Raw genomic sequence first — 25,698 nt, 5'->3', positions numbered from 1 at the left:
TGTGAAGCCATCTGGGCCTGGACTGTTGTTTGTTGGGAGATTTTTGATTACAGACTCAATTTCTTTGCTGGTTATTGGTCTGTTCAAGTTTTCTATTTTTTCCTGTTTCAATTTTGGTAATTTATAGGTTTCTAGGAATTTATCCATTTCTTCTAGGTTGTCCAGTTTGTTGGCATATAGTTTTTCATGATATTGTCTTATAATCTTGTTTGTCTTTCTCTGGTGTTTGTTGTTATTTCTCCTCATTTGTGATCTTATTTATTTGGGTCCTTTCTCTTTTCTTTTTGGTTGGCTAGAGGTTTATCAATTTTATTTTTTCAAAGAGCCAGCTCCTGGTTTCATTGACCTATCCTAGTATTTTTTTTTTAAATTATTATGTTCAGTTAGCCAACATATAGTAGTACATCATTAGTTTTTGATATAGTGTTCAGTGATTCATTAGTTGCATACAACACCCAGTGCTCATCACAACACGTGCCCTCCTTAATACCCATCACCAGGTTACCTCATCCCCCAATTCCCCTTCCTTCTGTAACCCTCAGTTTGTGTTCTAGTATTTTTTTACTTTCTGTATCATTTATTTCTGCTCTAATCTTTATTATTTCCTTCCTTTTGCTGGCTTTAGTCTTCATTTGTTGTTCTTTTTCTAGCTTTTTTGGGTTTAAGGTTAGGTTGTTTATTTGAGATTTTTGTTTCTTAAGGTAGGTCTGTATTGCTAGATACTTCCCTCTTAGGACTGCCTTTATTGTATCCCAAAGGTTTGTACTGTTGTGTTTTCATTTTCATTTTTTTTTTCTTTGATTTCCTGGTTGACCCATTCATTGTTTCATAGCATGCTGTTTAACCTCCATGTATTAGTGGTCTTTCCAAAGTTTTTCTTGTGGTTGATCTCTAGTTTCATAGTGTTATGGTCGAAAAATGTGCATGGTATGATTTCAGTCTTTTATACTTGTTGAGGCCTGTTTTGTGACCTAATATGTGATCTATTCTGGAGAATGTTTCATGTGCACTTGCAAAGAATGTGTATTCTGCTGTTTTAGGATGGAATGTTCTGAATATATCTGTTAAGTCCCTCTGGTCCAGTGTGTCATTCAAAACCATTGTTTCCTTATTGATTTTCTGTTTAGACGATCTGTCTATTGGTGTAAGTGGGTTGTTAAAGTCACCTATTATTATTGTATTATTATCAATTAGGTCCTTTATGTTTGTTATTTTTTTAATATGTATTTGGGTGTTCCCATGTTGTGGGCATAAATATTTATGATTGTTATATCTTCTTGTTGGATTATCCCCTTTATGATTATATAGTGTCCTTCTTTGTCTCTTGTTACAGTCTTTGTTTTAAAATACATTTTGTCCAAAATAAATATTGCTACTCCAGCTTTCTTTTGACATCCATTTGCATGACAGATGTTTCTCCAACCGCTCACTTTCAATTTACAGGTGTCTTTAGGTCTAAAATGAGTCTCTTGTTGGCAGCATATAGATGGGTCTTGTTTTTTATCCATTCTGACACCATATGCCTTTTGATTGGCGTGTTTAGTCTGTTTAAATTCAGAGTAATTATTATTGTTTTTTAAAGATTTTATTTATTTGTTTGAGAGAGAGAGAACACGCACGAGTTGGGGGAGGGGCAGAGGCAGAGGGAGAAGGAGAAGCAGACTCCCCACTGAGCAGGGAGCCCAAAGCTGGGCTTGATCCCAAGACCCTGAGATCATGATCTGTTTTGTCATTGTGTCTGGAGATTTTCTCTGATCATTTTTTGTCTTTGTCACATTTGGTCTCTTCTTTGCACTTAAAGAGTCTCTTTTAAAGTTAAAAATAGAACTACCCTATGACCCAGCAATTGCACTACTACGTATTTATCTAAAGGATACAAGCTGATTTGAAGGGGCACATGCACCCCAATGTTTATAGCAGCAATGTCCACAATAGCCAAATTATGGAAAGAGCCCAGGTGTCCATCTATAGATGAATGGATAAAGAAATGGTATATATACACAATGCAATATTACTCAGCCATCAAAAAGAATAAAATGTTGCCATTTGCAATGATGTGGATGGAACTGGAGGGTATTATGCTATGTGAATAAGTCAGTCAGATAAAGACAAATACCATATGATTTCACTCATATGTGCAATTTAAGAAACAAAACAGATGAACTTAGGGGAAGGGAAGGAAAAAATATAAGATGAGGATAGGGAGGCAAACTGTAAGAAACACTGAACTCTAGGAAACAAACTGACAGTTGCTGGAGGGGATGTGGGTGGGGGATGGGGTAACTGGGTGATGGGCATTAAGGAGGGCATGAGATTTAATGAGCACTGGGTGTTATATGCAACTGATGAATCACTAAATTCTACCCTGGTGTAACTAATAATACAGTATATATTAACTAAATTGAATTTAAATAAAGAATTAAAAAAAGAATCCCTTTTAATATTTCCTGCAGGGCTGGGTTAGTGGTCACAAACTCCTTTAGTTTTTGTTTGTCTGGGAAACTCTTTATCTCTTATTCTGTTCTGAATGACAGCCTTGCTGGATAGAGTATTCTTGGCTGCAGATTGTTCCCATTCAGCACTTTGAATGAATATATATATATATATATATATATATATATATATATCATGCTACTCCCTTTTGGCTTGCCAAGTTTCTATGGAGAAATCTCCAGCTAGCCTTACGGTCTTCCCTTGTAAGTTAAGGACTTTTTTCTTGATGCTTTTAAGATTTTTTCTCTGTCACTATATTTTGCAAGTTTAACTACCACATGTTAGTGTTGGCCTGCTTTTGTTGATTTTGATGGGAGTTCTCTGTTCCCCCTAGATCTGGATGTCTGTTTCCTTTCCCAGATTAGGGACGTTTTCGCTATTATTTCTTCAAACAAATTTTCTGCCTCCTTTCATCTCTCTTCTTCTGGGACTCCTATAATACAAATGTTTTTACATTTGTTGGAGTCACTGAGTTCTTGAAGTCTATTCTCATGTTTCCTAATTCTTTCTCTTTTGTTCAGCTTCATTATTTTCCATTATTTTATCTTCTAGGTCACTAATTTGTTCCTTTGCTTCTTCCAGTCTGCTGTTAATTGTATCAGGCCTGTTTCCAATTTCATATATTGCATTCTTCATCTCTGATTGATTCTTTTTTAACTCTTTTATCTTTGTGGTAAGGTTCTCATTGAAGTCTTCTATTCTTCTTTCAAGTCCAGTGAGTATCCTTATGATTGTTACTTTAAATTCTCCATCATGCATGTTACTTATATCTGTCCCACTTAGATCTCTGGCTGTGACTTTATCTTGTTCTTTCATTTGGGATAAATTCTTCCATCCTCTCATTTTGTCTAAGTCTCTACCTTCTTCTAAAAATTAGAGAGTTTAAATAGAGAAACATGTGGAAAGTACCAGCTTTCCCTAGCCCCTGTGTGGTTTCTGAACACATCACCTGGTGTCAGTGCGGGAGACACTGCCAGACCCCTATCTGAGGGAGTCTGTGTTGGAGTCAGGTCTGGGGAATAATGGGGCCACCTTTCCAGCCCCATTAGGTTTCTACTCCTTTCTTTGTTAACATTTTCCCCACAGCCTTCCTTGGTTCAGAGGAGGTCCTCTGAGGGAGGCACGGCCCCAGGCTCACCTGGTCTTATACAAAGTCAAGCTGTTGGCCTGGACCAGAGTTTCAGGGAAACCTGAACTCCCCTAGGTGAACTCAACCCTTTCAAAAGATGGGTAACTGTTAAATAAGCCCCAAACACGGCTCTTAACATATTGCTATTGACATTAAGGGGACCATGGTTGTTTGAAAATGTTAAATGCTAAATTTTCAAACACTAAACAAACAACATTTTTCTCTAAAGTAGTAGCTCTTACCTTTCATGTCAGCAAAAAACAACCTTGGGCCAAGCCAGTCAGTGGAGATGAGTTGCCATGGCATATGCTTGGTTCTGTTGCTACTGGGGAGCTCTCAGAAATGTAGCAAATGGGAGACAGAGGTATCAGCAGTGAGGCAGACCAGGGTACCGGCAGACCCTGCCTGAAGAAGGGCTTCAGCAAAACCCCTGACGTATGGTTGATCCTTTGGGTTGATTTCAGTTTATGTCTAGATTGTGGGAAGATAAAACCAGAGACCACAGGCCCCCATGTTCTCTAGGGTGGGCCTGGCACCTCAGTCGTGTTCATTCCTGAGTCCCCAGTGAGGCTGTCAACCCCTGGGCAGAGCCCTTCTTATGCCAACAAACTTGGATGCCGCTGGGAGTCTGGGCACCACACAAACTTGAATGCTGCACCCCTTCCTTGCCAGGTAGTGAAGCGTCTTCCAAAAACTCGGTCTGGAAAAGTCATGCGGAGGCTCCTGAGGAAGATAATCACGGGCAGAGCTCAGGATCTGGGGGACACCACCACCCTGGAGGACCCCAGTGTCATCACGGAAATCCTGAGTGCCTACCAGAAGTACAAATCCAAGCAAGCTGCCTCTCAGTGATGGGCTCTGGTCAAGACCCAGTGCCCACACCCCTAACCGTCGTTCCAGAATGTAGCTCTCAGATGTGCTCATTTTCTGCTCTCTCAGAAGCATAACCTCTCCCAGTCCTCTCCCAGAGCATAACCCATACTGCCCCAGTGTGAAGTCTGTGCTAAACCCTGCCTTCTTGCTGCTGAGAACCCATGAAGAAGTACTATCAGACATGCTTAGCATTTGCTTCCCCTTGTCCTGAATTTGGTTTCCTGGAGTGAAAAGTCACTGTCATCTCCATTTCTGTGTTACCTCCTGACAGCACAGGAAGGTGAAAAGCCTGGTAACATGTGCCTGCTCAGATGACTGAGAACTAGAAGCAATCATGTGTTTTCCCAGATGTTTCTAGATACAAAAGGCAGATATTTTATTTTTATACTTTTATATTTTGGAAGAATGTACAAATACACACATGTAGTATGTGGATTTACATGTACACGCTCTTTGTAACATTTAGAGTTATGAAAATCTTTTGTGCCTCTGCTCATGGGGAAATGTGGAGAGGGTCAGAGGGTGCATTTTTAATGTTCAGCATATTGGGGAATCTGTATTGGAAATGTTTGTACCTTTGTCTAAATATAGCTATCTTGAGAACTTTCAAGCTTGTAGCATCCTTTTTTGATATATATTTCTATTTCCCTTGGTTTATGTATAATGAAACCTAACTCTTAAGAAGTGGTGGTACGAATGTGCTCTGATTTTAGTTTTAGAACCACTCATGTATTCTGTTTCTCCAATCTGTGATGTGGAAAGACTTCCCTCTCCACCTTGGATGCCTCTTGGTAGGAGGTCAACATGCTCCAAATATGTGGGGATGTTCAGGGAGGGAAGCCCATGGGAGGGAAGCCCATGGAAACTCAGGTGACTCCTCGTTAGGGCCCTAATTTGGCTAGAAATGGGTCCTTGAAAACTGCCTGCCCTTCATTCTGTGGTTGGTGTGGGAAGAACCACAGAGGCCCAAGGATGAGACTTGGAACTCTGAATCAAGTCTCTCTCTTTAAGTATGCCTTAAGTCATCTGAACATTAGCAAGATGACATAAATCATTAAGTTGCAAAGTGTTTATTAGCTAAGCATTCAGGGGCCGATGGCATGGAGTACAGGTGAAGGCAGCCTGCTGAGCTGGGTCCTTGGGAACAGGGAAAATTTGTCCTTATCTATACTCCATGTTATATGGTGCCTTGCAGCTGTGTAGGTGTTCAAGTGGTGTCTGGGGTACTGAACACCTACTGTGGGTCATAGCTATGCTTGCTTCTCTCTGATTTGGCGAGTATGCCTGTGACACCAACGGGGTGGCCATTAGCTGTAGCCCACAGATACACTGAGTGATGGTCTGTTCGTTGTCGCTAAGCAACAAGCCGTGCTTAGCAACAGAGATCTGTGGCGTGTGTGGTGGACCTGGCGGCTTGTAGTTATGGCACTATTTATGAAATGGCTTGGATATAAACTTGGACAGTGACCGGGGCAGTTCAAATAAAGCTTTATTTTGTTCATCCTCTTCTCTCTGTGGTGATGTTTTTGATCAAATAATGCTGTTGTTGCTGAATATAATCCTAAGGACAAAACTGGAAGGGGCCTATTCATTCAAAAGAGAACACTTAATAGTCCATTGGGGAAGAAACCCATTACAGGGAGGAAATCTAGACTAAGAGCTCACCCATCTCAGACTGTTGCTTGGTAAACCTGTGTCTAGATTGCTGTGCTATCCAATACACTAGTTCTACGTAGCTCTTTAGGTGTAAGTAAAAAAAAATATAGAATAGAATGGAATAAAATAAAATATTCCATTCTACAGTGGCAGTAGCCACAGTTCACATGCTCAGTAGCCACATGGCCAGTAGCTACCAGATTGGACAGCATGGACAACAACATTCCCACCATCACACAGAGTTCTGGTGATGGGCGCTGGTCTGGAACACCCATTAGAACGAGGAAGCAAAAACGATGTCAGGGTCACAGACTGCATCCATGAGCAGCAGAGGCTTGCCTGAGAGAGACATTCCCTGACCCGGGGTTATCCTTTCTCTAGACGTGAGAGAACATCGGTTTCTGTGTCCTTCACTGAACAGAGAAGCTGATTTTAGAGAATACACTGAACTGGTGCCACGGGAGCTGGGATGTGAGAGACCCCAGTCTGGGCGGCTCCTACAAAGCCTGGACCCCTGGTTTACCCACTGCAATGAGTTCATGGTGAAGAAAAGGGAGTGTGAATTCTCACCCAGTTTCCCCAGCCTGACTGGAAAGAGGGGATTTGGCCGTGGAATTAACATGAGTTCTTGGCTGTTGCAGAGCTGACTTGCACCCACTGCACCAACCACCCTCAGGATACCCAACATCGGGAACAACAGCAGTAATGGTCACACTACACTGCTGGGCACTGTGTGCAAGGAGGCCCTGAGAAGGTTCTGGATTCCATCCCCCCATCTCTTCCTCGTGTGGCCCTCTGAGGCAGACACTGTTATCCCAGCTTCACAGAAGAGGTGGGGAGAGGCAGAGCTGGGATGTGGATGGAGATTGTCTGGCTCTACCCTTGATCCTCAAGCTCAGACCAAGGTGTGGCCCCTTCCTGCAAGAGCTTTGAAGAATATCAACCGCATTTTATTTTTATTATTTTATTATTATTTTTTTAAGGTGCCTTACTGTTAACATCTGGGTAGCTCTATGAACTCTTGGATAGAGGTAAGAAGCCTAAATCCAGGCCAAGAGGAAGCTTTCCTGGAGACAGCACTTTTGGAAGGGGTGGTGATGCCAACTTGACTTTCAGTGAACCTCTAATTGGGGCTATGTAAGTTTTCCCTTCATCAGTTTGGGAATTTGTTGCATAACAGGATTAAACCAAATAAATACATAATTCCTAGGTCTGTGAATACCAACTGTCTTTGGTTTTTGCAGTATTATCTTTTGTTGACTTGTTTTTATTCACCCTGGGTGGGCTCTGAGGTGCTTCTTGGATCTGTAGCTCGATATCCATCTTAATCAGTTTTGGAAGTGTCTCAATCATTATCTCCTCAAATATAGTGTTTGCCTATTTGGTCTCCTTTTCTTGAGGAACTTCTCACCTTCTATTTCCTAGATCTCTTACTGCTTTAGTCTCCAGTGTCCTGGAAGCAGAGCCTGAGATGAGGGCCTGCATGCAGGTGATTTGCTTAGGAATGGGACCCTCGGGACAGGTGTGAGGAATGGGGGTGTGAAACAGGGAGGGAGGGAAACCAATGCAAGCAGGTGCGGTGCTGGGACAGCCAGCACCGTCAGCCGCCGCTCTGTGTCCCAGGCCTCAGGGGGGTCTTAACCAGCGTGTCTCTGACCCAACTCAGAATGAGCTGTCTGAGATGTTGCACGGCCTCTCAACTTTCCCCTCTGGAGCCTGCAGATGCACTCAGGAAAAAGTGGCTCCCTGCACTGGGCTCATCTCCCTGAGCTTCTGTCTCCAAAAAAGCCCTCCTGCCTGCTGTCCTGGTTTATAAGTATCGGAGTATCATTTTTGTTCTCACTTGCCTTGCTCTCTGAAATGAAAAGAGGGGTAAGAAAAAAGAAGCCTCTGTTTCCACACTCTTTTGTTCAGTTGCTCAGATTATTCTTCTCCCTATCTTAAGGATATGGGGAGACAGGGGGATGCCCCCAAATTTGTTCCTAATCAGCCATGCCAGAGGCAAGCTGTGACCCTCCAAGCGCACTCCCAGGGAGTTCCCTCACCAGTGGCCTTTGCTAAATGTGAAGTTGAAGTTCCTGCCTGCACCAGTCTTTATTCCAAATAGTAGAGAAGGAGCTGGTTAGTGCCCCTGGTGCCTGCACCAAAGGGTACCAACCATGGCCAAGGAGGTGAGAAACCAGAGGGCAAAAATCCAAGTCTAAATAAACCTAGAAAGAGCAAAGGGGAAGAAGGCTGGGGCTGGCTGGCCTAGGACATCATCAACAGACTGGTAAGTACCAAGGAGTTTAGAGTCTATTGGAATAGATGGCCTGCCAACTTCTTTTGCAGCAGGGTGGGATTTTCTTGGTAAGAGCCACCAACTGGGTAACTGTGTCTAGTCTCCTTGCTCCTGTAGACCAAACTTATGCTGAGCAGCCTTCTGGATACACAGCCTCATTTTGGGCTGAGTCTTTCCCAAAGAAGATGTCCCCTCAGCCAACCACACACCTCTATTCCTGAGCCAAGGAAACACTTAACTCTTACACGTATGCAAACGTTTGCTCAAAAAGGCAGAGCAGAAATCGTCCAAAGGGAAATAACTAGTTGCTTTCAGGAAATGGTTTCTGGGTGTAATGAAATGTGATGAACGAGTGACCCAAGGAACCCATGGAGCAGATGAGCTCACTTCTCAACAGAGGTAACGATAATGAATGTCCAGGTCTATGCAGATGCCGACTGGTGAATGTCTTTCCTACGAGCACCTTTTCCTACCAAGTCAGGGTTGACCTTATGAATCTTCCTCATTAAGGTAATTAAGGCAGTTCTGTCCAGTCAGCTTATTTCTAATCCTCACCTCTCCCCTTGCCTGCTTCTCATTGGGGCAGACATCATTCAGTGTGCCAGCCCTGCCCTGCTCATGCCTATGCCACCTAGTCTCTTCTCTCGGTCCTCCCCGCCCTGAATGCTCAGTGGAACATGGGACCCTGTCCTCTAACACGGCAATCAGACTTGGGCACCTCACCAAAGTTGGGAGCATCAGAGTCTCAGTCCAGGAATCTGGACTGTGGACAAAGAGACTGTAGTTAGCTGGTGGAATACATGAAATGGGAGGTCATGGAGAGCTGGGCTTGAGGCAATAATTTTCTCTCACGGGCATGTTCAAGCAGAGAACACTGGCATATCAGATAGGACGCATTTAGGTGCAAGCACAAACTGCTCACCTGACTAGGCCTTGGATGCACAAGGGGTGGCTTTCCTCATGTAACCCAGAAGCCCGGGGGTACATGGTTGCTGGCAAGAGTTAGCAGCCTAGGTTTTCTCTTCTTGGCGTGTTGTCTTTTAGACCTCAGGGTGATTTTCCACTGTCACAAGATGCTGCTGCCCTTCTAAGCATAACTCTGGGGGTCAGAGGAGGGTAAGAAAGGGCAGGACACTATCTCTCCTTTTTATTGGAAAAGCAGGAACTTTTCCTAGAGGCCAAAAGAAACCCCAGATTGCTGCCTTTAACTCAAGGCCAGATTCTAGCCTGCGCCACTGTACCCAGCTCTAATAGAGGGCAGCAAAGACGAAGACGGACAGTCCTGTAACAAGGCTTGCCACCGGATCACCAGGGATGAAGAGACAAGACACAGTGAGGTATGAGGGAGGCTGAGAGGAGTACTGCTCCTGTTTTCCCAGGTCCTCGTACCAGTCCCTGTGAGGCCAGGCTGCACTTTCTGTGTTGGAGTTCCATGAGCTATCCCCATATCCTTCCAATAAATCCCTCCCATACCTTAAGTGGGCTTTTGTGAATGCCTGTGTCTGGCAACTGGATGATCTCTAGGATACTTTTTCTACTCTGAACAAGCTATTCTACATTCTCTAACTTGACACTCTCCACTGTCCCACCTGAGCTGACATCAGAGCTTCCCATCACAACACAACAACTTAGCTTGAAGTCCTGTTTGGAGCAGATCACTCCTGCTCTCCTGGATTCGGGGCAGGGAGAAGGGCTCTGTCTATTGCTGCTCTTCTTCACCCCTTTAGAGCATCTTTTAGATGATTCTTCTTCTTTGATTACTCATAACCTTGAAGTCTACCCTGATAGTCACCCCCTTGTTGACCAATCCATGGACACCCCACGCTTCCCTTTTAAGCCTGTTTTTTGTCCTCTTCCATCCCTTCAACCTGCCATCATAATTCTACTTCCTCCATGAAACCTTCTCTGGGCACTGCTACCTGATGGGACTTGTTCCCTGTGGCCCCCAACACACTGTGTGGTTCTTCCGTGGCACCGTTTTGGATTGGTTATCATGCTTATCTCCCTTCTGAGATCATAACATGTCTGCAAGTTGGCTCACCTTATTTCACCTTTGTTTTGTCACAGCACTTGGCTAAGAGCCTGAAAGGCTTTCGGGAGATATCTACAAAAGAAATGGAAACAGTATGGGATTGGGAAAAAGCAGTGGCCTGGAAATAGGGAGTATTTCCAGTCTAAGCTGTGAGGCACAGTACTGGCTCCTTGCTCAGCATCACTGCCTCTCCTTCCCTGCTGGCAGAACCCTGATTTGTTGAGATAAATGCCTTCCACATGGGCCAGAGTTTCAATGCAAATGGGCCTCATCCCCACTCTCAGGGTGCATGGGGGTGGCTTCTGGTTGGTCTAACCCAGTGGTTCGCAATCAGGGGCTATTTTGTCTCCCAGGGGACACTTGGCAGTGTCTGGAGACATTACTGATTATCATGACTAGGTGGGATGCTATTGGCATCTAGTGGGTGGAGGCCAGGGATGCAGCTAAACATCCTGCAATGCACAGGAGAGCTTCTTCCTGCCATCCCCAGCAAAGAATTATCTGGCCCATAATATCAGTGGTGCTGAGGTTGAGAAACCTGTTCTAACCAATTACATTGATCCCATCTCCCTGCTGATAACTGGGTGGCAGCTAGGCTAGAGCCTGGGGAGAGAACTGAAACAAACCACAACCAGCAATGTGGATCTCACCATGAAAAACGGTACTAAACTGTGCCACCCAACACAAACAATCTAAACTCAAACCTTTTAATTTAGCTCATTCAGACCACTTGTTCCGAGATAAGACAAGCTGATCTCCCAATAACTCCACTTGGACTCATGTGTTCCAGGTAAGACCACTGACTCCCCCAATGAGTCTCCTAGTTTACAAATTCTGGCCCATCGCTGCCAAGACCATCTTTTACAAACACTAGCCCTAACCCCTCAAGGACCTTCTGTAACTCCCTCATTTTTGAGGAGCCTCACAGGTCCTTCTGGCGAATTTCTTTGCTGCAACAAGTTCAATAAACCTAACTTCTTATTACTATTTCTTACTTTTGACAGGTATGTTCCTGGCTGTTTTTAGTTGGTGGGCTTTAATGCTGGGCATGGAATACAAATAATTCCAATGCAATGAGCTAAGTCTTATACTTGGGGCATGTTCAAAGTGGCTTAGACACAAAGATGTTCTGCTTAAGAAATTAGCGGAAGAGTTTTCAGCAATGATACTTGAAGTGAATCCTAAATGACAAAAGTTGTTTTGGCCAAGTGGTGAAGGAAAGCATTTTCACAAGAAGGAATAATATGGACAAAGGCAGGGAGGCATAGAGTTAGAAATAGCAAGCAATGCTGAGTGTCTGAAACACAGCAGGAGGGATAATCCAGACAGGAAGAAAGGGGCCAGATCATGCAGTGCTGTTTAAACTATCCTGGATCTAACAGCTATATTGGTTGTACTGGATAGGAAATGAAGTAAAATATTGCCAAGGCCTTAATTACATCCCTGCCAGGCATGGTAATCCCTGCAGAACTGGATTTATATGAGAACTCTTCACTTCCCTCATGCTGGTTCTTCATCTCTTATTAAACAGTCATATGGGATTCTAGTGCCACCTAACACTAAGAAAGGCAATGGCATGTTTGATCAGGGAAGCCTTTAAGTGCAATAAGGAAATTAATTCTTAATACTTCATTTTGAACATGCCTTTTCTAGAGATGATGCACAGTAATGGGATTTGGTTTCCTCTGCCTGGAAATCCTGTTTCTTCTCAAAATCCTAGTCATTTCTCAGGACCTTAATCCATCAAATGCTCTCACAAGATCATGTTACTCCCCTTTAATGCAATTTTTACATTTCACATTTATCTTTATGATGACCTGATTAAAGTCATCTCTCACTAGTTTAATTTCAGTAAGTGAGCGAGCTTGTCTGTGGTTTGCTCACCATCACCTCCCAGCACTTAGAAATATACCTAGCTGACTAAAATACTGTTAAATGATTACTTCGTGCTTTCTTAGACCTTATTTGTTGTAATTAATGATTTCTATATACCCCCCTTCTACTTCTAAGGGTAACCCTTTCACAAACCTTGTCAAATATTCGGTTGTAGCAAAAAGATTTAATACTCAATGGCCTTAATCCAAAGAGCAGCATATATTTGTCCCAAATTTTCCCCTTAACAGGATCTGTTTTGTAAAAGGTCACGATTTTCAGGTGGGCATTACTGCCCTCGTAAGCCTCCAGTACGAACTCGTTATTTTTTTTACCCCGCCTATACGAACCGGGTCTTTTGTCATTTAACAAGCAGCGCCATCTTCTACCCACACAAACGGCCAACACCTCAGCCCAGCACCGCCCGTTTGCACCATTATGCGCCTAACCATTACTGCGGTCCCACCGCCAGCAACAAAGTAACGCAGGAAGCGCAGGCGCTGCGCTGGACGAGCCCGGGGTTAGACCACGCGCCTTCCGGGGCCTCGGAAGCGTCCGCACTGGCTCGGGGCCCCCCCGAGCGCCCGCCCACTCGCACTCGCCGAGAAGTGCCGCCTAGACAGGCTCTAGGGGCCGCCGTGCCAGTTGCCAGTAGGGGCGGGCCAGCGACGTCACTTCCGCGCGCGGTCGGGGCGGGGCCGAGGGCGGCGCGGGGCCCGGATCTGGGCGGGCCGGGGCGGGCCGGGGCGGGCCGGGGCGGGCCGGGGCGGGCGGGCGCAGAGCCTGCACTGCTCCTTCCCGGTTAGTGACGGGGTTAGGGGCTGTGGCGCTCGCACCATGAGCGAGGCGGACGGGCTGCGGCAGCGCCGGCCGCTGCGGCCGCAGGTCGTCACGGACGATGGCCAGGCCCCCGAGGCCAAGGACGGCAGGTAGGCCGGGGCCCTGGCGGTGGGCCGCGAATGGCCGGGTCGACCCTCCCTAACCATTGGGACGGCAATAACAGCAGTTGGGTAAATGCGTTGCCAAGCGCGCTGCAGGCGCCATCCCATTTAATTCCCCAGGCAAAACTCATTTTATAGGGGAGGAAACAGGCTCCGACCAAGCGGATGCACCTGCCAGGTCCTTGAGGCTTGGGTGCACCCTGCGCCCAATTTCAGCATTGTTCCCTGGCTCTTGGCGTCCCGAGACCGCCTCGCTCCGCATCTGCCCCTTTCTGCCCCTCACTCCTTCCCCAGCTTAGAGAGCTGTTGCTTTCTCGCCCTTCCCAGCTCCCTCGTCCCCTCCCCCCTTTCCTTCCTGCTGGCGTACCCGATCCCCCGAGGGAGGATCACCTTGCCACCTCGCCACGGTCCTAGGTCTTCCCAGTCCCCCGCTCTCACTGTCCTGAAAGGAAGTCCGAAAGCATGCTCGGGTCGCGCCTCGTGTTCCCCCGAAGAGCTGGCCTCTCTGCACCTGCTCTTCTGCACCTTCCCACCTCTCGCTGTGTGGTCAGTTTCATTGTGGTTTTCAGGAAAAAGTAGAGAACAGAAGTGACATTGTTAATCAACTTTTGTGAGAATTTAGGCTTGCACATTTTTCCTGATTGGGACGGAGAAGCCTAGGAAACTAGTTGATGCCTACCTAATAAAAAAATCTGATTTTTGGCCTTCGCTTCTCTGAACCTTACAGAATTTACGTATACTTTGTTTTGTTAGCTAAAAACTGAAGCAGGATCCTTAAACATACATTTAAAAAAATATAATACTTAAACTTCTCTCTTTAATTTTGTCTCCTGAGTCACCTAACTGTGAATTTTTAGGGAGAACCAAGAGGCCCCGTGCAGACCAACCTCAAAGTTGTGGAACTGATTGACTTATAAGTTGATAGAAATATTGGAAGTATTTATCGGTGTGCCTAGGGGTGTGGTACATAATGAGGGCTAGTTTTTGTGGGAACAGACTGGATATTCACTGATGATAATCAGAGGACCACACTTGACGGAGGGCTGTAGCAGAGAGGAGTGTTTTGGTTTTAGAAAGGCAATTTGCAGAGAAGAGATTTTGGTAATATTTGACTCCTGGGGCTGGTGGAAAGGTCAGTAATATGCTGAATAAACTCAGAGGTTTCCAAGGACATAGGACTTTCAGTGCAAAGCCTGGGCAAACCAGGACAAGTGATTGTGGATATTGTGAAGTCATGGTCTGCTGATCACTGAGGAGCCCTTTAGAATGGACATGCAAGGACTGGCAGTGCTTTACTACAGAAACCACGAAAACAAGGCTTTCTCACACACTTCTACATGGGAAGTGAAAGAGCAGGTGGCTCTGAGTTTGCCTTGAGGGGCAGTGTGTTGAAAACCAGGGCATATAGCACCTGAGGGCACTTGTTGGTTGGGCCCAACTCTCAGCTGGTCTTCTCTGACACTCCTGAGTGCAAAGCAGACGGGCAGATTTAATTACACTGTTTTTCAGTTTCTCTGTGGGATCTCTGACTTAATGGCAGGATGAATTGGATATTACAGAATCATCATCTGCTGCTGTTCTTTTCCACTGTGCCTTTTACAAACCTGTGTGTATTTAAGACATTTTCTTGACTTCCCTGTCCATGAACATTGTTCTTATTTTCCCGTGTTTCTCTCTTTCTCTTCTTATGTATTTGATCCCATTTCTATATATCTGTAATGGTCTCTTTTTTCAAAGTGAATTTTCACTTTTTCTACATTTATTATTGTAACTTTGTAGTTGTTTTTCTTATTTTTCTGATGCAGTTCTATTTTTCATTTCTTTTGTGATCATTTCCAGTACCTCACTGTCTTCTTGATTTACCTTAAAAGTTGAGGGTTCACTGTAAGGCAGAAAGCATTGTATATAGTGGGTGAAGTAAAGGAATCTGAAGGAAGTAGAAATCTGACAACTATAGAATAAACTTTAGATGAGCTAAGCAGGAAAAAGAAGACCTTGAATGATATGTTATTCAGTCAAGAGAACAGAAGTAGGACAGTAGATTTTAGTGGAAGGGACACCCAGTGATACCTTAGCTAGTCCCCTGACTCTTGACATGAAATGTGTTGTTAGCTCTGTTTGACTGCTGAGGTCACTGAGGTCTGTGTGAGTGAAGTGGTTTATATAAAGTTAGAGTAATGGAGACAAAAGAGAAGCAGAAATGAATGAATAAGGATAGCATTGGCAGCTGGACAGCGATTGAGAAATATTTTTAAAATTATGCTTTGGAAATAAGGTTTTATGCCAAAGCTCTTGAATTTCTGTATTTAAGCTATAATGGGGAATGTGGTCATTAAGTCCTTTTATTCAGTGTGGAATATAGATGGGCTATGCACTTTTAACATACTAGTGCAAACTTATAATTATTATTATTTGGCATCAACTTCTCCAAATGCTTTACAAAAGCTATTAGAAGGATTGTAACACTGATACTATTCCTTCTCTTTTGGAACATAGTTCAGTCTGGGAAGAGAGAATAGCTGTTTAATGTCTCTGTGTAACTGTTAAGGATTGAAGAGTGAATATATTGAAAATTTAGCTGCTGCTTCTTCAATAAACTTCTAAAGGATTTTAAGCTAAATAAGAATCTCTACTACATTCATTTTCCTTTTCCCTTTTTAGGACTGAAGAGTAAGGAAGGCAAGGTGGAGAGACAGATGGGGCCATCATAAAATTGTGGTCATGAGGAGTCAGGAATCAGCATTTTCTTCTCATCCTTCCCCTTGGGTGTGTGTTTCAAATGGCTCTTTTAACTTGTTTCTAACTTATTTTCAATGCTAAAATGAATGAAGACATCTACAGTCAGGGAGCCCCAGTTTAAAAGAATGTGAGAAACCAACAAATTCAGGGTGCAGTCACTTAAAGACTGGGCTTACTGCTATTTGACTTTCTCAAGTTTCAGGGGTCACCTTGACACCTGGGGCTCTGGTCCATGGATCTGTGGCTAATAAGTTTTCCACAAAATCACAGGTTGTTTTTGATCTCATGGAGTCATTAGTCTATGACTCAAGGCCCTGATGTCCTATATGCAGAAGGGGGTAGAGAACACCTTTTAGTTTGCCTGGTGAAGTTACAGAGGATTTTGCAAAACATGGCTGAGCCAACAGTTATTGCCAACTCCTGTTGTATCAACCTGATTGCTCTCTTGGCCTTAGAAATGTAGGAAATTTCAGGGTGCAGATGTCCTCAAGGAGGTGAGCATCACTTTGGGCTCTTCCAAGGGATTGGAGCAAACAAGTTGATTTCCCAAACTGCATCTGGAAGGGAAGTTGCTGGCCTTCCTGGATGTGTCAGCACAGATTGGGAAAGAGAATATGATGGGAATGTGCAGCACTTTGTCAGTGAAAATGGATAGGGATAAATGGAGTGTCCTCTGTTTAAGTTAACGTGAGGCAGGTGTACAGAGGCAGGGGGCAAACCTGGAGGAAAGGCAGAATTACAGGTGACTGTGAGTTTGCAGGAATGAACCTTGGGCCAAAATAAATGTGCCCAGAGCTTGGGTGCAGAAGTCCCACTGCCAGACAGTCACAGACTCAGATGCCCCCAGGAGAGCAGCACTCCTGTTACCTGTCATTTATGGAGCACTTTTCTTGTTCCAGACCCTGGTCTTAGCACTGCACGTGCATCCATCATTTGGTTTAGTTCTTATAAAATCCTGATGTGGTAAGATCTGGAGCAGATGTGGGGCCAGGAGAAGAGGAGCGTGTGTGTCTGTCTGAAGAGTGGAAAGCCCTGTGCACCTGCCCTGTAGCCTTTTCACAGGTTTCATAATCTCTGCTTCTTCAAGAGAAGCTGGAAACCCAGATTTTTATGGGATATCTCCTTGTTTTTCAGTTATGGCAATTAAAGCCATTTTTGTGGAGTGACAGTTATGGTTTAGACTAGAGCTTTGCTTTGAGCTCTGGGCACCACATCTTATGGGGAATTTTGACAAACTCTGAGACAACCAGGAAAGTTCTGCAAGCCCCACAGTCTGAGGGACTCCTGCAGGACTGGGGATGCTTTGCCCATGAAGGGTGGTGTGATTGCATGCATCTGGGAGGTCAAAGGTTTGCTCCTCCCGAGGGCACACATCTGGGCCCAGTCAGTGCAAGCAAAGGGAAAGTGTCTTTCTTAGAATGTGTTGCATGGGGCGCCTGGGTGGCTCAGTTGGTTAAGCGACTGCCTTCGGCTCAGGTCATGATCCTGGAGTCCCTGGATCGAGTCCCGCATCGGGCTCCCTGCTCAGCAGGGAGTCTGCTTCTCCCTCTGACCCTCCTCCCTCTCATGCTCTCTGTCTCTCATTCTCTCTCTCTCAAATAAATAAATAAAATCTTTAAAAAAAAAAAAAAAAAAAGAATGTGTTGCATGAGGTGACCTGAGCAGCCATCGTCCCCCAAGTAAAAGAATTAGGGAACTGCTTTATAATGTAGCCTTCATATACATCCCCCCCCTGCACACTGGCCGGCACTTCCCTGGCTTTCAGGGCCTGTGGGATCTGCCCCTGGCTGTGGGCCAGACCTGTTCCAGCAGCTTCCCCTTGCTCACCGTGTCTCAGCCTGCCTGCCCGCCTGCCATGGCCATTCTGTCTCTGTGGCCAAGATTTGGGAATGGGGGCTTAAAGTTAAACAACCCCTTAAAGTATGTATTCTTCACTCATGCCGAGTTCTTGTTGAGTCCTACTGTGTTACCTCTGCTTGCATTGCTCTGCCCCAGGTATTTGATTTTTTTCCCCACCTTCACTGAAGTCTCTGTTCAGAGGTCATCTGCTTTGACCCCTGTGTGTGTGGCCAGCCTCCCCTTCCTCCTGTATCCTGATCCTGCTGTATTTTTCTTCATTGTATTTGTCACTATCTGGTATCTGCTTATTTAATAGAATATGCAGAGGGCAGGAAACTATTTATTGCTGTCCTCTCAGGGCCTTGGATAGTACCTGGCACATGTGTGTAGTTGATTATTAAATGCTGTGTGTGAAGGAATATTAAATGAGCCGAAGCTGTGCTGTCTGATGTGCTAGCCATTTGCCCTATGTAGCTATTTAAATTAATTGGACTAATATTAAAAATTCAGTTCCTCATTTGCACTGTGTAGGGAGTTTGAGGGATTTGGGGGCTGATCAAGGAAAAAAATGACTATGAGGTGGCAGTGGCACACATGAGCTTTATTGGGCGACACTTGGACAGGTTGGCATGTGGGAGCAGTCTCTCATGGCAGGAGCCGGGGCACAGTCCAGAAGGGGAGGGGAGTGAGGGCGGGAGGAGAGGGGCCTCCTCTATCTAGGTGAGTCTCTGGGTCAGAGAGCTCCAGGGGCAGCAGCGGCAGCAGCTCAGGGCCTTAAAAGTTCCAGGCCCTGTCTTATCAATGGGTAACTGCTGGTGGCGAGGTTTACAGAGTATGCAAAGCAGGCAGACTCTAAATGGCTAAAAATTTGCCTGTTTGGCTATTTTTAAGATAACCAGGTATGTAAAAGTTTGAGTTTGGTGCCGGTGGGCCTTTTGAGCTAATGGGTCTTAGCCTGCAGTGAAGAAATAAATAACGTAGGGCCAATACACAGTGGCCATCTTTGGCTCATTTAGATAACGTGCTAGCCCCATTCCAGGTGCTCAGCTGCCACACACAGCTAGTGGTTGCTGCGTTCTGTCGTTGCCGAGAGTTCTCTTGGACACCACTGCTCAAGGAGTTTAAGTGCTTGTTTGTAAAACTTGAGCACAGAACTTTCCAGTAGAGGCTGTGTCTCATGATCAGCCAGGGGGATGACGGACATCTGCCACCGGGTGGGGAGTTGGATGAGGTTGGGGGTATCTAGCACATCGGGAGCAACTGGGGAGCACGAGAAAAAGGGTCCCCAGGCCCACACTGGCCTGCACAATCAGAATTCCTGGGCCTTGTTTAAAGTTGCCCCAGTCATCTGGTGTAGACAGTCCAGGGACTGGCCAACTTTGGGAGCACTGCCTGGATGGCCTCTGAATTTTTCTTCAGCTTTTTAGACTGGATTGTAAGAGGGCATTCACTAGAACTCTGGCAAGGATTGGCTCCCAATTTCTGGCTGCCTTTCTAGCTGGAAGCACCCGCTTTCAGTCCTGGCTGGACTTTTTCTTCTGGGGATCAGTGAGCCTTTTGCTGTTGTGTGAAAGGGTAGCCAGATATTCAAGCAGGGTGTCACAATCTGTGAGTTGGATTACTAAATTAAGATTTAAAAAAATGTAAGCTACAGTGTGGTATAGGAGAGTTTACAGTATAGGAGCCTTAGACAAATGAGAAGGATGTGTTAGGTAAGGAAAAGGTAAAGTAGCACTTTGGCCAGAGTGTCACCACCTTTGTTAAGAACAGCTCACTGGTGAAAGATTTTACAATGCAGTTTCCCCTAAGGGACTGCACCTCTGCTGGGCTGGGGGAAGGGTGATTACATCAGCCCCCTTTCAAGGACATGGACTTCCTTGTTGGACCTTACCCGAATGATGTGTGCAATGCAGCCGCACCATGCACCTTTGCATTTGTCTCTCTTGGGATTCTGCTTTTAAAAGAACCACACAATCAGCCATTTCTGTCAATTGTACTTGTAAACAGCCCTGCTTTACCATATACTTTGTTATTTCTATTGTGTTAAAAGACTTTAGGCCACTTGAAATCACTTGAGTGTCCCAGCCTCAGAGTGGCAGTTGGGTCATTGACTTTTTTTTTTAACAAAGTAAAATTCACATACCATAAAATTCACCCATTTTAAAATGTCCAGTTCAGTGGTTTTCAGTATATTCACAAAGTTTGGAAGAATCACCACAATCTAAGTTTAGAACATTTTCATCATTGTTAAACATTTTTAAAAATTGAGGTGAAATTCACATAACATAAAATCAACTGCTTTAGAGTGTATACAGTTTAGTGATATTTAGTGTTGGGCAACACTTTCTAGTTTCAAAACCTTTTCATCACCCCATAAAAACATCTTGTACCTATTAAGTAATCACTCTGATGAGGGAACAGAAGGCAAGCTGAGGACAAAGCAGAACCTGGTACCCTACACCCCCCCACCCCCCCCTTTGGGATATATGTGACATTCCTCAGACACTCCTGGCTGCCCTAAAGGAAAAACAGATGGTGAACTGATAGAGATCACAGTCCTGCAGGACAGGAGTCTCCCTCAGTTTACAGATGTCCTAGTGATTTTCAAGGAAGAAGCTTTCTTATCAATAGCCTAACTTCCAAGAAACCCATAACTCAGTTTCCTGAAGCCCTAACATCACCCTCCCCTCCATAAAATTAAGGGAGGCTGAGGCGGAAGGAAATGTAAATAAAATTAAATTTCTTTTGAACCTGAAGCCCATTGACAAGGATGTGTGATAGGAGGAATGTAACATTCCTCCAGGAAACTCCCAACTGTCTTCATGTTAGTGCCTCATTAGAGGAAAAAACAACCTTGGCTTGACAATAACCAGGCCTCCAGTACCCTGAGAGTCTTTAGCATATGACAGTCCTTCTGGACACCCCTTTTGTCCTCACCTCCCCAACTCCTGAGTATATAATCAGCCACTCCTCAAGACCACGGGGCAGCAGCTCTTTCTGCCCACAGGTCCTGTCCCCGTGCTTTAATAAACCACCATTTTGCACCGAAGACACCTCAAAAATTCTTTCTTGGTTGTCGGGTCTGGACTGCACCCCTCTGAACCTCACCTATATTCCAAAACTGCATCAACTCCTTATTTCCCCTTCTCACCCGAATGTCTGTCAGTGGATGAGTGGATAAACCAATTGTGATACAGGCATACCTCTGAGAAATTGTGTGTTCAGTTTCAGACCAGTTTTATCTCAATAATATGAGTCAGATGAAGTTTTTGGTTTCCCAGTGCATAGAAAAGTTGTGTTTATACTATACTGTAATCTGTTAAGTGTACAATAGCATTATGTCTAGAAAAACAATGTACATACCTTTACGTTAAGTTAAAAATACTTTATTGTCTAAAAATGCTAACCATCATCTGAGTTTTCAGCAAGTAATCATCTTTCTGCTGGTCTTGCCTCGATGTTGGTGGCTGCTGAATGATCAGGTGGTGGTTGCTGAAGGCTAGGGTGGCTGTGGCAGTTTCTTTTTTTTTTTTTTTTTTTTAAAGATTTTATTTATTTATTTGAGACAGAGAGAGAGAGCACATGAGATGGGGGAGGGTCAGAGGGAGAAGCAGGCTCCCTGCCGAGCGGGAGCCCGATGCGGGACTCGATCCAGGGACTCCAGGATCATGACCTGAGCCGAAGGCAGTCGCTTAACCAACTGAGCCACCCAGGCGCCCGATGTGGCAGTTTCTTAAAGTAAGACAAATTTGACATATCGATTGGTTCTTCCTTTCACAAGCAGTTTCTCTGTAGCAGGTGATGCTGCTGATAGCATTGATAGAACTTCTTTCAAAATTGTAATCAATCCCCTCAAAATCTGCCACTGCTTTATCAACTAAGTTTATGTGCTATTCTCATTCTTCTGTTGTCATTCCAAGAATCTTCACAGCCTCTTCACCAGGAGTAGATCCCATCTCAAGAAATCACTTTCTTGGCTCATCTATAAGAAGTAACTCTTAATCTGTGAAAGTTTTATCACGAGGTTGCAGCAACTCAGCCACATCTTCAGGCTCCACTTCTGATTCTAGTTCTCTTGCTGTTTCCACCACATCAGCAATTACCTCCTCCACTGAAGTCTTGAGCCTTCAAATTGTAAAAAAAAAAAAAAAATATGCAGTGTCTGTGAAGCCCAGTAAAATGAGGTATGCCTGTATATACTCACAATGGAATGGTATTGAGCTGTGAAAAGGAATGACGTACTGATACGTACTGCAGCCTGGATGATCCTCAAAACATATGTTGAGTGAAAGGAGCCATTCGTGGCGGTCACATATTGTATGATCCCACGTATACAAAATGTCCAGAATAATGTCATGATCAAGGTGTGCCGAGTTTTTCCAACCCCGGCTCTGAGGGCTCTAGGTCTGGGCACCCTCTCCCTGTCCGTTTGTCCCTGGCAGGTGGTGGTGGTAATGGTGACTGCGGCCTTAGAGCCAGACCTGGCCCTCCGTTGTGCTCTTCCAGTTCTGGCAGTGGGCAGCGGGCCCACTTGTCTTTCTCTGACCACTTTTCTCTTCGGAAACTAGAGAGAGACCTAGTTCCACCTAGCTAGCTACCCACATAAAGCACGTTGCATGGCATGTTCTTATTGTCACTGTCTTTATTATTCCTCTTTTTATGGCCCTTACTCCTTCCCCTGCTGCAGACCTCTCAGCAGGTTGCATCAGCCTGCTCTCATGTCGGGTTCATAGCTGATCTATGTCATATGTGCATTTTCATGCACTGTGCTCTTGCACCCTTGACTGGCATCGGTCAGTCGCATTAGAAGACTCTGTGGCCCTGGAGTTTGGAGACAGGGCTGGGAGGTAGAGGTTGGCCTGAATTTTCCCTTCCTGGCTGCCGATCCCCTTCCAGGAGCCTGGGCACCCTTGGCCTCTCACAGCCGGGTCTGTGGGATGGACCACCTCCTTTCCCAGGTAGCAGAAGAGGGAAAGACTGGTGACCTGGCGTTTTGCCTGGGTAGAGTTTGGGCTCTGAGCCCTGTGTGAGTGAAGAGAAGGAAGTTAGGAACAAAATTCGTTTTTGGAAGATTATTAGAAGGTAGACAGACACAGAATAGGGTTCTCATTACCAAAGGGGGAAGTGTCAAAGGCAAAAGGAAGTGCTCACTGCTGCTCCCTATGCTATCCTGCTCTGGAAGAGAAAGGAGAAGAAGAAACCAGGCTGCACCTTCCACTCTGCTTGGAAAGGGCCTTAGCTCGGCATCCTGGTTCATCATATACAAGTTCTGCTTTCCACATTGCTGCAGGACACAGTATAATAAGGATCTGCTCTCCTCCAGTTTCCAATAACCTGTTCCTGACACCCTTCAGAGCCCTTACCACGGCACCTTCAGTGTCTGTCTGTTCGCAACGATTTCGGCATCCCCTGAGATGATGTACGTTTTCTCTACCATGCTCCTCACTGCCTTCTGAGCCCTTGCTAGCAGAGTCTTTAACATCCGTTTTCCTACTAAGTCTGTTTAAGGAGATCTGGACAAGATTTTCTGTCCTGCTTCTCAGCGTTTTTCCTTCCTCTGCCTGCTGCTTGATTCCAAAGCCACTTCCACGTGTTGAGGTATTTGTTGCACCAGCACCCCACTTCCAGGCCACAAAAATAGTTTAATTAGAAAACTGCCTTAGTTTTCCATGGCTGCCATGGCAAGTGACCACATACTTCATGGCTTAAACAACACCATTGGATGAACTTGCAGTTCTGTCAGCAGTCCCGGACAGTTCTCACTGTGCTGAAATCAAGGTGTCGGCAGGACTGCGCTCCTTTGTGGGGGCACTAGGGGAGAATCTTCTCCCTCCTCCTCTTTTTCTTTCCCCTTACCTTTTATTTCAACCCAGTAGAAACAGATGCTTCATTTTCTGCCATATTCATTTATTAAAATCATGCATGTTCAAATTGGGCAGGACTTTGAGGTTACAAAGCCCTGTTTCATAGTGGGGAGCCCATGGGCTTCGTGTGAAGAAACCTGCCTGAAGTGGCATAGCTGGCTGTTGGGAAAGTTAGGACTGGCCCTTAGGCCCCCACATTTATGTACTGTACCTGGAATCAGGTTTATACAGCGGAAGACTGGCCTGTCAAAAGTCAAACAAAACACTGCCCTTCAATGAAGTATTTGTTAAGTGTGAGTCTTGATATTTTTTCTTTAAGTCAACTTTTTTTTTTTGGATAGAAAAAGATTCTCCACCTTAGGAGCTCATGATTTTATTTGCTTAGAGTTAATCTTGATGTAAGTGTATAATAAATCTGAATGCACTTAAAGCAAATAATGATCCTGTGAAGTAGCAAGAGGCTAAATGTGCTTGTTTACCAGATGAGTAATGGTGTATGTGAGGATTGTTTGAGAGATATTTTAGTTACCATTGGTCATTTGTCCAAAAACATCACACAAGATTCCCAAGGCAGCTTTTAGATCTTCCCAAGGCTTTAGTAGTGGTGACTTGGAATTGTGATTGTATAGATTCTTTGTAAGTAACTGTCAGTATCTGTCAGACCTCTACCAGGTGGAGAGCTGGGATTTGCTTTGAATTCTTGAAGGTGTGGTGTGATTGGCAAAATGATTGGAGAATTGGATGCTCAGGAGGTTGTTTTTTGTTCTCTTTGCTTCATGAATTTGTCTCTGTCTCTTTTATCTACCAAAGCTGTGAATCTTAGGGACCCACAGTACTGAGTGTTGCTGCTTTGAATCCAAGTACCGGGAAATAGTGGCTTTTGGAAAACACGTTTTCTCTGTAGACAAGTGTGTTTGCATTACTTCATTGCACCTCTTTTCTTCCATTTTTGTGTTTATCAATTCTTTGATTTGCCCTCTTTGAGACTCCGCTAGAGGGTTGAAGGTACAGCTTATCGAACTGTCTGGCAAATAACTGATAAGTGTTTCCCACGCAGCTGGAAGATTAAAAAAAAGAACAGAGGCATGTTTGGCAATTGTAGCAAACCGTCCTAAAGTTTCATCACAAGCCACAGAGGTCAGTGGTCTCACGGTGACACCAGGCTAGAGGCCTGCTCTGGCTTGACAGGCTTTGAGACCAGCTGAGCTTGTCCCCACTGAGCCTCTGCTGATGGCCTTTCTACATTTCATCTCTCGCAGCTCCTTTAGTGGCCGCGTGTTCCGAGTGACCTTCGTGATGCTGGCCGTCTCCCTCACTGTTCCTCTGCTTGGGGCCATGCTGCTGCTGGATTCTCCCATCGACCCACAGCCTCTCAGGTGAGCTGTCATGGCCATTCTTGGGAGGGCTTGCTAGGCAAGGGTGGGGTGGGATAGCGTCTAGGGTAACAAACCAGTTTGATCTGAAAGGATAGAGGGAGAGAGATTTGTGATTTCTTTAGTGCCTGAATTTTGTGTGGAATCAGATGTTACACCATATGTGAATGGTATTGTTGATGATATGGTTTCAAAAACAAAACTGTACAAACCACATATAAAACCCAGAAAAACCCCAAATAAGAGAAGCTTATGTGTTAATTAACCTGAATTCATTTGAAGTGGCAAGAGCATACACAAAGGTTAAGTTTAAGTTACCTTGTTTAAATTTTATAAGTACTGATTTTTCAAAAGCCTTGTAATTAGTATTCTGCTTTTCCTAAGTTACCTCTCATTGGTGGGCATCTATGAGGAATGCAGTCCATTATAACTTGAAAAAAATAGTGTATACCTAGGGATTCTGTGAAATATATTCACGTTTGTAATTATAGTAATGCAGAGCCAGGCTCTTAATGGTGTGATGATTTATGACATCGATGTTGAGCTTATGCCAAAAGGGTTGTGCAATCCGGTTTGATAAGTAAATTCCCCTTTCCTCTTGAAACT

At 44.8% G+C, this 25,698-nt stretch overlaps 2 protein-coding genes across 4 annotated transcripts in view; both read left to right on the top strand.

Moving 5' to 3' along the window:
* ACSS1 (acyl-CoA synthetase short chain family member 1) overlaps nucleotides 1-5,105 on the top strand; it is a 59,881-nt gene extending 54,776 nt beyond the window's left edge. Inside the window, exon 14 of the mRNA XM_032419331.1 lies at nucleotides 4,295-5,105. Coding sequence (XP_032275222.1) covers nucleotides 4,295-4,474 — 180 coding nt within the window. The 3' untranslated portion in view covers nucleotides 4,475-5,105. The remainder of the gene's footprint in view (nucleotides 1-4,294) is intronic.
* Nucleotides 5,106-13,089: 7,984 nt separating this feature from the next.
* Nucleotides 13,090-25,698, top strand: part of APMAP (adipocyte plasma membrane associated protein) — a 36,117-nt gene continuing 23,508 nt past the window's right edge. For 2 of the 3 annotated variants that reach the window (XM_032419544.1, XM_032419542.1), the window contains exons 1-2: nucleotides 13,090-13,265; nucleotides 24,979-25,095. In XM_032419544.1, the coding sequence (XP_032275435.1) occupies nucleotides 13,174-13,265; nucleotides 24,979-25,095 (209 nt within the window). In that variant the 5' untranslated portion in view covers nucleotides 13,090-13,173. Of the gene's footprint in view, nucleotides 13,266-15,938; nucleotides 16,044-24,978; nucleotides 25,096-25,698 lie in introns of all 3 variants that reach the window. The other variant, XM_032419543.1, reaches the window with a different exon arrangement.

The sequence above is a fragment of the Phoca vitulina genome, unplaced genomic scaffold, assembly GCF_004348235.1.
Source record: "Phoca vitulina isolate PV1807 unplaced genomic scaffold, GSC_HSeal_1.0 scaffold22, whole genome shotgun sequence".
NCBI lineage: Eukaryota > Metazoa > Chordata > Mammalia > Carnivora > Phocidae > Phoca > Phoca vitulina.
Note: the sequence above shows the minus strand (reverse complement) of the source record. Positions and strands in the feature narration are given on the sequence as shown.